Source organism: Dendrobium catenatum, unplaced genomic scaffold (assembly GCF_001605985.2).
Source record: "Dendrobium catenatum unplaced genomic scaffold, ASM160598v2 fragScaff_scaffold_674, whole genome shotgun sequence".
NCBI classification, from domain to species: Eukaryota; Viridiplantae; Streptophyta; class Magnoliopsida; order Asparagales; family Orchidaceae; genus Dendrobium; species Dendrobium catenatum.
The window spans coordinates 242,978-254,429 of NW_021319136.1; the positions used below are offsets into that span (position 1 = coordinate 242,978).

At 33.8% G+C, this 11,452-nt stretch overlaps 1 protein-coding gene across 5 annotated transcripts; it reads left to right on the top strand.

Annotated features, from left to right (window-relative positions):
• Positions 1-5,064: 5,064 nt before the first annotated feature.
• LOC110114578 (probable transcription factor KAN2) lies at positions 5,065-10,436 on the top strand. Of its 5 annotated transcripts, none has more exons than XM_020847502.2 (6): positions 5,065-5,917; positions 5,992-6,068; positions 6,923-6,968; positions 7,297-7,441; positions 9,664-9,724; positions 9,869-10,436. In XM_020847502.2, exons 1-6 carry the CDS (start codon positions 5,416-5,418, stop codon positions 10,073-10,075), a joined length of 1,038 nt encoding a protein of 345 aa, XP_020703161.1. In that variant the 5' UTR covers positions 5,065-5,415; the 3' UTR covers positions 10,076-10,436. The 5 variants fall into 5 exon arrangements, with proteins under 5 accessions (XP_020703161.1, XP_020703164.1, XP_020703160.1 ...); XM_020847501.2 differs by having other exon boundaries at positions 5,071-5,917; positions 9,661-9,724; XM_020847504.2 differs by having other exon boundaries at positions 5,071-5,917; positions 9,808-10,043.
• Positions 10,437-11,452: the final 1,016 nt, after the last annotated feature.

Consider the following 11,452-nt stretch of genomic DNA (forward strand, 5'->3'; position numbering starts at 1 on the left):
CTAATTGTAAAGGAAGATCCGAGATAATCGAAATAATGCTCGAAGGAATGTAATCACCAAGTTTGTTAACATTCCACTTGCCCTTTTCAAAAAACTCGTAAACCTTCGTATTGGTCGTAGTAGCAGTATTTAACAAAGAGTCAATAGAATCACAACCAATCCAGTTATCTTGCCAAAAATAAATGTCATCTTTCCCAAGAACCCATTGAATCAAATTTTTTTGCTTCCCATTTAATTTTACAAAGTCTTTTCCAAACCACAGAGTCATAATTTTTATAAGTGCCACAATTTTCCGATTTGTCTTTACAATATTTAGCATGCATGAAATTAGCCCAAAGACTAGTATTAGACCAAAAAGAAAACCAAAGCTTGTACGAGAAAGCTTTGACCATGTCCATGAAGTTTTTGCACCCTAAAGCATCTTCTTTTAAAGAACCACAAATGTTTTTCCAGGAAGACCAACAAATACAACTACTATTCATATTAGCCCCCCAAAAAAACTTGTTAATCAACCTTTCCATTCTTAAACAAATCGAAACAGTGGGATTCAGAGTATGCAAGATATAAATAGGAATATAATTAAGCACGCTTTTAATCAAAATAAGTCTACCACCAAAAGAGAGAAACTTGGAATGCCAGTTCTAAATCTTCTTATGAAAAGCAGATATAATGACTTCAAAAATGTGATTACGTTTTCTACCTTTAAAAATAGGAGTGCCTAAATATTTGATAGGTAAATGTAAACAATTAAAACCACAAATGTGTTTAATATTATTGATCTTACCTTGACTAATACCTTTAGAAACCAAAAAGTTGCTTTTGTTCTTATTAATCTCCAAACCACTCATGTTCTGAAAGTTGATTAAAAAAATAGCCATACGTTTAACATTGTTAATGGCGCCATTAGATAAAATAATAAAATCATCAGCAAAGCAAAGATGAGAAACCGGTAATCCACCCTTGGTACGAAAATAAAGAGACTTATGCCCTTTGTATAATTCCTCCATACCTCTAGAAAGATAATCCATAGCTACAATGAACAAAGCCGGAGATAAGGGGTCACCTTGTCTCAAACCTTGTGAAGATTTGAAAAAACCATGTTTACCACCATTTATAATAACAGAAAAAAAAAACAATTCTCAATACTATTTTTGATCAACTGGATAAAGGTTTGACAAAAAACCAAATAAGGATAAAATCTTATAAAGATAATTCCAATTCAAATTGTCGTAAGCTTTAGAAATATCAAGTTTATAAATGATGTTACCACCTTTGCCCTTGTAATTGATATCATGAATCATTTCTTGCACAAGAAGAATATTATCAAAAATACTTCTACCTTTCACGAAACCCGTTTGATTGACAGAAATAATTCTAGGAAGAATGTCAACAAGTCTAGTGCCAAAAAATTTAGAAATAAGTTTATTAAAGAAAGAGCAAAGACTAATCGGACGAAAATCATTCCACATGTTAGCCACCTCCTTTTTAGGAATTAAGACAATGTTCGTAGCAGAAAAAAACTTCGGGTAAGGCGTACCATTAAAGAAATCGTTAACAACATCTAAAACATCAAGTTTGATAGTGTTCCAAGAATGCACAAAGAATTTTATAGTGAAACCATCCGGGCCCGCAGTAGACTCACTATTCATATTTTTAATGGTATTCCACAGTTCCTCCTCAGAAGGATGCTTAATCAACATGTTATTGTCATTATCACTAATGCACTTAGGAATAATGAAAGGATTAGTAATAGGGATGGTATTAGTATCTTTATTGAAAATTTGCTTGAAAAATTCAACACCCGAAGCTATGATATCCTCCTCTTTGTCAAAAACAACACCTTTCCCTCCCCCATGATTTTAAAAATATGATTTTTAACTCTTTTTTTGTTTGCCAATATGTGAAAGAACTTAGTATTTCTATCCCCCTCCACAATTAATTTAGTAGCAGCCTTTTGCTTCCAATAAGTTTCCTCTTGTTCTTGCAAAATAGCCAGATTCTTCTTAGCCTCATTAAGGGCATAACTATTATCACTAATCTGACTATCCATATACCTTTCTCTAAATCTGTCACTTCCTGCTCAGCATCTTTAATGTTAGAAAAAATGTTCTTAAAGACATTTTTATTCCACCACCTTAAAACTTGCTTCAACCTGTTCAATTTAGCCCAAAGCCTATGCATCCCAGAAATGTTATTGTTAGGAGCAATAGGAGCCGACCAATTATAATTAATAACATTGCTAAAATCTTTATGAGATAACCACATGTTCTGAAAACGAAAAGAAGCAGGAACAATATTACGATTAGCATTAATACATAAAAGTAAAGGAGCATGGTCGAAAGTAGCTCTACTTAAGTGTTCCACATGCGTTAAAGGAAAGCTATTCAACCAATCATTATTAAATAAAATTATATCAAGTCTTTGCCAAAGGTTGGTTCTATTCCAAGTGAAAGGATTCCCAAAATAACCAATGTCATTTAAATGACAACTATTTATCATAGAGTTAAAGTCTTCCATGACATTAACATTAGGTGGTCGACCACCTCGATCTTCTCTCATTCATATTACTAATAATATTGAAATCTCCCCCAACCAACCAGGGCATATTCGAAGTGATAGCAAAGTTATTCAACTGATCCCATAAAACAAGCCGCCCAATTCTAGTAGTAGCAGCATAAATGAAAGAGGCTTTGCAGTTAAAATTAAAAATAGAAATATGAACATTAATAACTTGATGAAAGTCATCAATAACATCTAAATCAACCCCATCTTTCCAAAAAATCCAAATTTTGTTAGAGCAGTTAGCAAAAAAAGCAGAGAAACCCAACTTTTTAGCAATAATAGAAAGTTTCTCTCTAGCAACAAAAGGCTCAAGCAAAACAAGGAGCTGAATATTATGAATCCTATACATATTTTTAACTCTAATAATAGAGTATTTACCTCCAATACCTCTTACGTTCCAAATAATTGCGTTAACCATTAGAAGGTTTTGAAAAAGTTTTAGCTCTGGTGGAACGGGGCGTAGAAGGTAAAACATCCTTACCTTTTTTCCTTCCCACCTTCGTGTAATCACCTTTTTCTTCATAGAAAGAAGACAAATCAGCACCGATAGTAGCAACATTTTTTTCCTTGTTTCCAGCACCGATAGTAGCAACATTTTTTTCCTTGTTCCCAACAGCCACATTATTCATAACCATTTCAGTACTCGGGTTAGGGACAAATTCCCCTTCCTCACAACCCTCTGTTTCAGATTTATCATTCACATTCGATAAATCAACCACCTGCTTAGGCATATTTTCAAAATTATCTTTAGCTAAATTAAGCATAGAGTCTATCGAAATATAGATATCAGGGTCCTTCACACTAACATTAGAAATCACTTCATTATTCTCATTAACATTATCTAAAACAGAGAATAAACACCAATGAACTTGAATAAACAACAAATTGAGATAATGTTCATCATCACTACGATGAGATATGAAAATCTCATTAAAATATGATGCAAAAGATCTTAAGACATTCTACCTAATGTTTCTATCAAAGTACTCTTAGTTTAGCCAATTACAATTGTGACTATGCTACCATGCAAATTTAGTTATAACAATCTCCTTCAAGAATGTGCTCTATGCCCACCTACAAAAATCAAAACAAAAAAAATAGCAATGTTTTAATGTGTTTTGATTTGAGGTTGGTACCACCCAACAATCAAAATTGGATGTAGACTTGAGCAAACAATAAGGAATATATATATATTTTTGGACAAAAAATAATAGGTGGCATATTCAATAAGTAGAAAAGGTAAATAAAAATTTAAAAATAAAATAAGGAGAGAGAATGAGTGGAAATCTTCTCTTACACACACTCTCTCTCTCCACTTTTTCTCACTATTTTTCTCCCGTTACACATCAAAATATATTTTATACAACACCTATTAAACTTTTCAGTTTTTTTTTTGGGCAAACTAATTTTCTTTGTTGTACATTTTTTAATTAATTATTAAAAAAATATCAAATCATGTGTAATAGCCTTTTTTTTTTGTTCTTCCTCAATTGTCAGTGTTCTTGTTACTATTCAAAACAATCAACACTCCAGATCTAGAGAAATTATTTTGTGGGGACGCCGAAAGTCGTCCAGAGACCAATCAGAATGAGCCACGTCGGTACTGCGGCTCGTTACTGTTCGGTATCGCGCTCGATATTACTAACGTGACTCATTCTGGTTGGTCTCAGGATGTAGAGCTGCGTTCAGTTTCCGCACAAAAAAAAATTTATCCCAAATCCATATATATTGAATTGCAAGTTCTCTTGACATTATTTGATTATATGAATAAAGGGGTGAAATACAAATGAGATGGAAATGGACTTAACATAGGAAAAATTAAATGTTCATATGGACATAAAAAAGTGGACTCCCAACTTTCCATTCCAGCCGTAGAAGATGACATAGACAAAAAAATATTATTAAAAACAGGAAAAGAAAAAGGAAATAAGCAAAAAAGGGCAATGAGGAAAAAAGCAGGCTAACAAATGAAAATGTGGACGAATAAAGTATTTTTGTACCGTTTCGGAAAGTCTGATTGAGAGAGAAATGACTGAATAATAATTAAGAGTAAATAGCGGTCTGAGATCAAATTTAAGCTTCTTTCAGGATAGTTTTCTACAGCAATTAAGTTTTAATGAAGAAAATTATTGAAAACAGCTATTTAAAAATATTATTTTGTGGATTATGATCGCTTGAGGATCTCTCAAAATCGGAAGCATGAGGGGATTAATAGGTGATTGTGATAGCACACAAAGTCCACCAAACTTTCAAATTAAATGAGTGAGCGACTGAATGGTGCTAACCATTATGGTTGGAGACATAGCAGCAACTCTTCTTTTGCAATCACTTCCCCACAAGTTAAAGACTTTACACTAAATTTTTTACCTTTTCCTACAAAAGATCACAAATACACAAGCTTGGGGTGAAAGGGAATCGAACCATCAACACTCATTCATTTCTCTCTCTCTCTCTCTCTCTCTCTCTCTCTCTCTCTCCAAATGTCATTTTCTACCATATACTTCCTACAAGGACGCAAGAAACAAATACTTTCACCACATCTTCTCAAGGGTGATTATAGCCCTCCACTCCTTTCAGCCTCTTCATAGAGCTAGCTCCAATTCCATTGCCTTCGCAAGTGCCCTTCATTCTTATCACAGCTCTCTTCTTCTCGCACTTCATTCTGTGCAAGAGAAAAGAACTAAAACGATCAACACTAAAGGAGCAAGTAGCTAGTTAGCATCATCTGAAACCAGAGAAAGCAGAACAAAGTAAGAACAGTAACAAAAGAGAAGCGTGTTTGTGCGTGTGTTTTGAAAAAGAGATAGAAAGAGGTTCTTTCCCTTCTGCTTTTGATCCCAAAGAAGACAAACAATGGAGCTGTTTCCAGCTCAACCAGACCTTTCACTACAGATAAGCCCTCCAAGCAGCAGCAAACCGAGTTCAAGATGGAGTAACGGCTCAACAGAAGAAACCATCGACTTGGGATTTTGGAGAAGAACCGCCGCCTCCGCCACACCCCTCCTGCCGGCGAAGTCCTCCGACGGTGCGGGAACCATCGGTTTCGACCTCTCCCTCACAAATCCCTCTCCCTCAACCGCAACTATCTCACATCCTCCTCCTTTACTCCATGAATCCCAACGCCAAGATCTCGCCTTTCTACGACCCATTCGCGGAATCCCAGTCTACCATACCTCTCCATCCTTCCCTTTTCCACCTCCTCACCATGTTCACCTCTTCGACTCCACGAGGTCGCCGTCGAGGTTTCTTCCGAGGTTTCCAGCAAAGAGGAGCATGAGAGCGCCCAGGATGCGGTGGACTTCCACTCTCCATGCTCGCTTCGTTCATGCCGTTGAGCTCCTCGGCGGACATGAAAGTAAGTTCTGCAAAAAATGAAAAAAAAAAAAAAAACTTTTTTTGAGTTGCCTTTCTGATAAACTCCTATCATAGGGGCGACCCCAAAATCGGTTCTCGAGCTTATGGATGTGAAAGATCTCACCTTGGCTCATGTGAAATCGCACCTGCAGGTAGGATCGTGGAGATGTTTCTTTTTACGTTTTCTTCTCTCTTTTGAATCCTTGCAATTAGACTTCTAGTTTTTGTTGTATAAGCGATTCTCTCTCTTGACTAGGTTTTTTAGCTGCTCGTCTTTTGTTTTATTCCATGCTTTGTTTATTCTTGTTGTTTTGGCTCTTTGCCATAGTAAAATCACATCTGCGACCTTGCCTGTGATATTCGACATTCAAACATTTACAAAAAATTGTTTTCTTTACAATGAAATATTAGACTTTTGCTTCCATTTTCTTTTTCTTTGTTTTCTTTATGCCATTGCAGGGTACTTCCTCCCTCTCCCCTCTCTCTCTCTTCCCCTCCCCCTTCTCTCTCTCTATCTCTATCTCTATCTCTGTGCCCTGATCTCTCCCCAACATAGAGAGCTGTGGGCTCCAAGAGTCAGGAGCAGCTTTTCCTTGTGAAGCAGAAAGCATACCATTGAAGGTAAAAAAGACGGAAGAAAATACTGCAAAAATCACTGTTAACGAAAACCACAGTTTAAAGAGAACCTAATTAAGTACGAATGTGCCATCATTACACAATTATTTAGCTACCTACGCCTATAATCTTAGATGATAGTATTTATAATAAATGCATGTAAAGCTGCAAGCACAGATAGCTTCCTTTTAATTCCAAACAAATTGTGGTAACTTAGCTTCTACATGTTTATGACATTAAAATCTTATGATAAATGACATTTACACAAAGAAGGTAACATATAATTTATAAATCCAAATGTTAAGCTTTTAATTACGTGCTAAACTTGATTAAATATTCCAACCCCTACTTATAATTTAACTACGCTTTGAACTATTCATGCATGTTGCAGATGTATCGAACTGTCAAGACCACTGATAAGGCCGCAACTTCTTCAGGTTCTCAGTAAAAACTTTGGCTCGCTATATTCTATTCAAATTTTATTTATCAACTAAGGCCTCATTTGGGACGGTTTTTTTACTAGTTCTTGAAGCAACTTTTTGGTAAAAAAATTTTAATTTTTATACTGAAAAGCTACTTCAATAAGTAATAAAAAAATCGCCCCAAACAAAGCCTAAAATAAAATCTTTTTGCCTTACTATTGTGCTTAACTGAATTTTGACAAGGAAACAATGAGCGTTATGACATTTCAGTATTTCACCAATCTTCTTTTATGAACTATAGAACTGTTTATCTTAGAAATCTTTTATAATATTTATTATATAGGTCAAAGTGAGCCCATCGAGATCTCCGACGACAACTTGTTTGATTCTCACAATTCCCCGGGAACTGATCACTCTTCAGTTCAGAACTTAAGGCCAGCAGATCAAAATTCCACGAAATCTTATGGATTATGGAGCAGTTCCTCAAGGTATAATTAAGCATTTTCTTAAGTTTGGCTATTAAAAAATTAACAACAAAGGTGCTTTGTTTAATAAGTACTTATTAAGAAAAAAATTAAACTTAGAACAGCCATCAACATATAGTGCACAAATCTCAAGTTGCTGTGCATAGTGGATGAATGATTAGTCATTAATAAACAATGAGAACATGTTTTTCTTGCTTAATTACTCAGTAATATAAATTTTAATCCATTTTTTAAATACATATAAGAAAACTTTGAAGTGTGAAACCATATTCACATCAAGCTGAACTTTTATCTCATTTATATTTTGGTGTTTCATTATTCAAATATGTTAAATAACATATATATTCGGTTTCTGGAGAAAGATTAGCACTTCCTTTCACATCAAGGTTGCTATCATCATATAAAGTAATAAAGAAGCTTTCCTCATTTTCAAGCAGGAAAAGTGCAAAGGAATTTTTAAATATGCATACAATTTTATCAATGCTAATGTTTTGTTATAATCCCAATTTTTCTAAATATTGTAGCTAAATTTAATTATCGTCACAATTATTTTTATCTTTGGTTATTCTTTTAATGTTATGATTAATGTTTATTCTATTTTACAAACACTTCTAAGATGGAATCATACAAATAGTGATTAAAAAAAAGTGTTCTATAAGATCAAAAGCACTGACACTAAAATGCTGCAAATAATCACAATCAACAAAGATTAAAAAAATAAAATATGCTTCGTTTGGGATGGCTTTCTTATTACTTCTTAAAGTAGCTTTTTAATACGTTAGTTTTAATTTTTGTACTAAAAAATTGCTTTATGAAGCAGTAAGAAAACCGTCTCAAATAAAGCCTTAATCCTAATTTTTAAATGATGTGAATAAAAGTGCAATAATTATTATTAGTTTATTAAAATAAACATATTGGGAATGATTTAGGTGATCATAAAAATGATTCTCATCTATCAAAAGTCATATCTAAAGTTCTTCCAGAACACCAAAGATCTTAATTAAAGTATAAAAATAAAGTAGAAGCACAAATATAGTTGCTTAGGAAGAGAAGAATAACCTCTCGGAAAAGATTAACTGTTTTCCACTAAGGCCAAGAATAAACATAAGATTAAGCGTCCAAAGTACCTGCAGCCATTACCAAAATGTAAATCCTCATCAGCCAGATGAATAATTTAAGTATATAAAGCTTTCCACGTTCTCCTCATTCTCTTTCTCTAAATTTAAAAACAATCTCCATGCAAGTGCTCACAAAAGGCAGTAAGTATCATAGCTTTGTTCCATCTGTCCAGGATCAGGTAGGCATTGAAGACCTCTATGATGGTGCAATTATCTTTTTCTAGTGGTTCAAAAAAAAGACTAAGAATCCAATCTATCTCATCTCCCACTTCAAGAAACAAGCCTTTTTTTTAAAGTCTGCATCAAAAGAGCTATCCTCTTTTCTCCTCCTTTGGAATTTTGTTGGTATCTATAAGCTTGCAAAAGGGTCCCTAGCTACCACAGTACTATGAAGCTGAACCTTAGTATAAAAGACTTTCAATACTTGAAACTTCTTTGTAGTTTCTTTTTATGGGCAATGGTCTATCACATGGGATTACAACTTTTCTTTTTGTTTTTTGTTTCTTACAATCAGCATTGATGTAACTATGTAGAAGTGAATAGATTTAGGTTTTGTTTGGGATAGCTTTTTTACTGCTTTCTGAAGCAGCTTTTTAGTTTAAGAAAATTGTGTATAAAAAACTGTTTTAAAAAAACAGTGAAAAAGTCTGCCAAACGAAGCCTTAATCTCTTGAGTTTTATCAAACAAGTTAAGAGTGATGTTTATTTAATTTAATTTTATATAAACTCAGCAGTTGTCAATTTCATGATCACTTAATCAATTCTTCCACAGCATAACTCATCCTTTCAAACACATTAAATTAATTTATTATTGTTGTATGTTAAAAGATAAAACGAAAGAGAGCTCTATGAATTATAATTGAATGTATTTATTTTTTAATTTTAGGAAATTGAAATCTAAAAATAGGAATTATACTTATTCACTTTCTACATGTTTTGGAATGAAATCCAATCATTTTTTAGCAGTAGCATAAAAAAAAGTCCCTTATGAAGAGAAGGCTATATGCCTCCTTTATCTGTTAACATTATTATTTTTCCTTTTTCCGCAAGAATCTTCACTGGTTGAAAATAATAGCCCCCCTGCTTGTTGAATGATATCTGCAGCAGGGGAGACTGTTACCCGGACAAGCTAAAGGAGTCAACCATTGGAAGCTTGCCTTGCTTTGAGGTACCAAATTTCACTTGCTCCCTTTTTTTTTATCTTACAATTTTCTAAGAAAATATCATGCTTGTATTGGTCTTATGGTGCAGAACAAAATACGACCAAGAAGCTTGAATATGCTTTCAGATTTTAACTCATCTTACCTCTCAGAGAATAGTTCAAAGAAGCTCAATCTTGATTTCACTTTGGGAAGGCCACAGTGATCAAACATTGCATGAAAAAGATGATGATGTGATGAAAAGAAGACAGTCCTTTGATTTTTTGAATCAGAGGAAAAAGAAGGAAGACAAGGAAAAAAAGAGTCTAAAAGAGCGTGAAAGTAGGGTGCAGGGAGAGAGAGAGAGAGAGATGAAGTAACTGAAAAATCAAAGAGCCTTAAGGCTGTATTTTATGACTTTTTGATTGCAAAGTGCAAGTGAGAGAGTGTTATAGAGAGACAGTGAGAGAGAAAAGAGGAGAAGGTCGACCTTTAAGATTCGTAAAGCACAAAAGAGCTTTGGGTCGGTAGTTTTCTTACATGTGCACGTGATTTGCTTTGTAGCTTACCAACAAAGAGTAAAGCTTAGGAGCTGAATCAAGCGCCATGAAATTTTAGTCTATATATTTGAAGTAGTTTAAATTCTCTAAGTAAATTTACAGTGAAGTTATTGGTATATCACATTGTTTTCTACACTTATATCTCAAGATATTATGCTCTTTGATTAAAGAGGTTTAATGATTTTTCTCTTCTATTTTTCTATCAAATAGTCATTATCTATTCAATATTAGCACCCTCAAATTTAAACTTCATGATTAAAATTTACTCTTTGGACCAAAAATATATAGTGATATTTAAGATCGCTTGAGTTTTTATTTTCTTGACATTTTTAAGTTTTTTTTATGGTTGCTCCTGCTTCAGGGGTTCCCCCCATGAGTATGGCATCTAATCACATTTCTTTTTCGGATCTAGATTTTCTTAATGTTACTATTACTGGATCTTATGATGCTTTCCCCTTTTTCTGATCTTAAACCTACAACTCATTGTGGAATGATGGCCCTATGGATTTCATAAGAAGAAGTCGATGCATTAACTGCACCTTTTCAATTTCCCCTGATCGAAAAATTTACTATCCGTAGACCTAAGCTGGATATGATTAGTCAATTTTTCTTTAATCTAAAACTTTTTAGGAAACTTTCAATCACTCTTTTAGATCCATGATATGTGCTAATTAAATTGGAAAATGATATGGATTATAGTCATGTGTTTGGTCATAGATCTTACTATGTCTTCAACTATTTTATTAAATTAACTAAGTGGTCTCGTTTTTTTGATATCTCGGTTGAATCACCTATTATTCCCATATGGATTTCTTTTCCTGAGCTTAGATATCATTTTTCTCTCCAAGAATTTTACACGAATTGGGTAGTCTTTTTGGTCGTCCTTTACAAGTGGATAACGCTACATTTGTTGGCTCTAAACCATCGGTTGTGAGAGTGCTTGTTGAGCTAGATATCACAAAATAGTATCCAAGTAGCATTGGTTGGGTCTAAATAATTTAGTCAAGCGCAAAAAATTATTATGAATGACTTTCCATCATTTTGTGATCACTATAAAACATTAGGTCATGCTAAGCATGAGTGTTATCATCTACATCCTCATTTGAGGAAGGTTGCTATTAATAAATAAAAATAGGTTGAGCTTAATGTGAATATTAATCCCTCAATCCAAGAAGCTGATAATACTATTGCCAGTGG

What these genes read in the sequence shown, in the direction of transcription:
- LOC110114578 (XM_020847501.2), top strand. Translation starts at nt 5,416, where the DNA reads ATGGAGCTGTTTCCAGCTCAACCAGACCTTTCACTACAGATAAGCCCT. An exon ending in ATGTGAAATCGCACCTGCAG is followed by an intron (nt 6,069 to 6,922) that starts GTAGGATCGTGG and finishes TGCATGTTGCAG; the next exon opens with ATGTATCGAACTGTCAAGAC. An exon ending in TTATGGAGCAGTTCCTCAAG is followed by an intron (nt 7,442 to 9,660) that starts GTATAATTAAGC and finishes TGATATCTGCAG; the next exon opens with CAGGGGAGACTGTTACCCGG.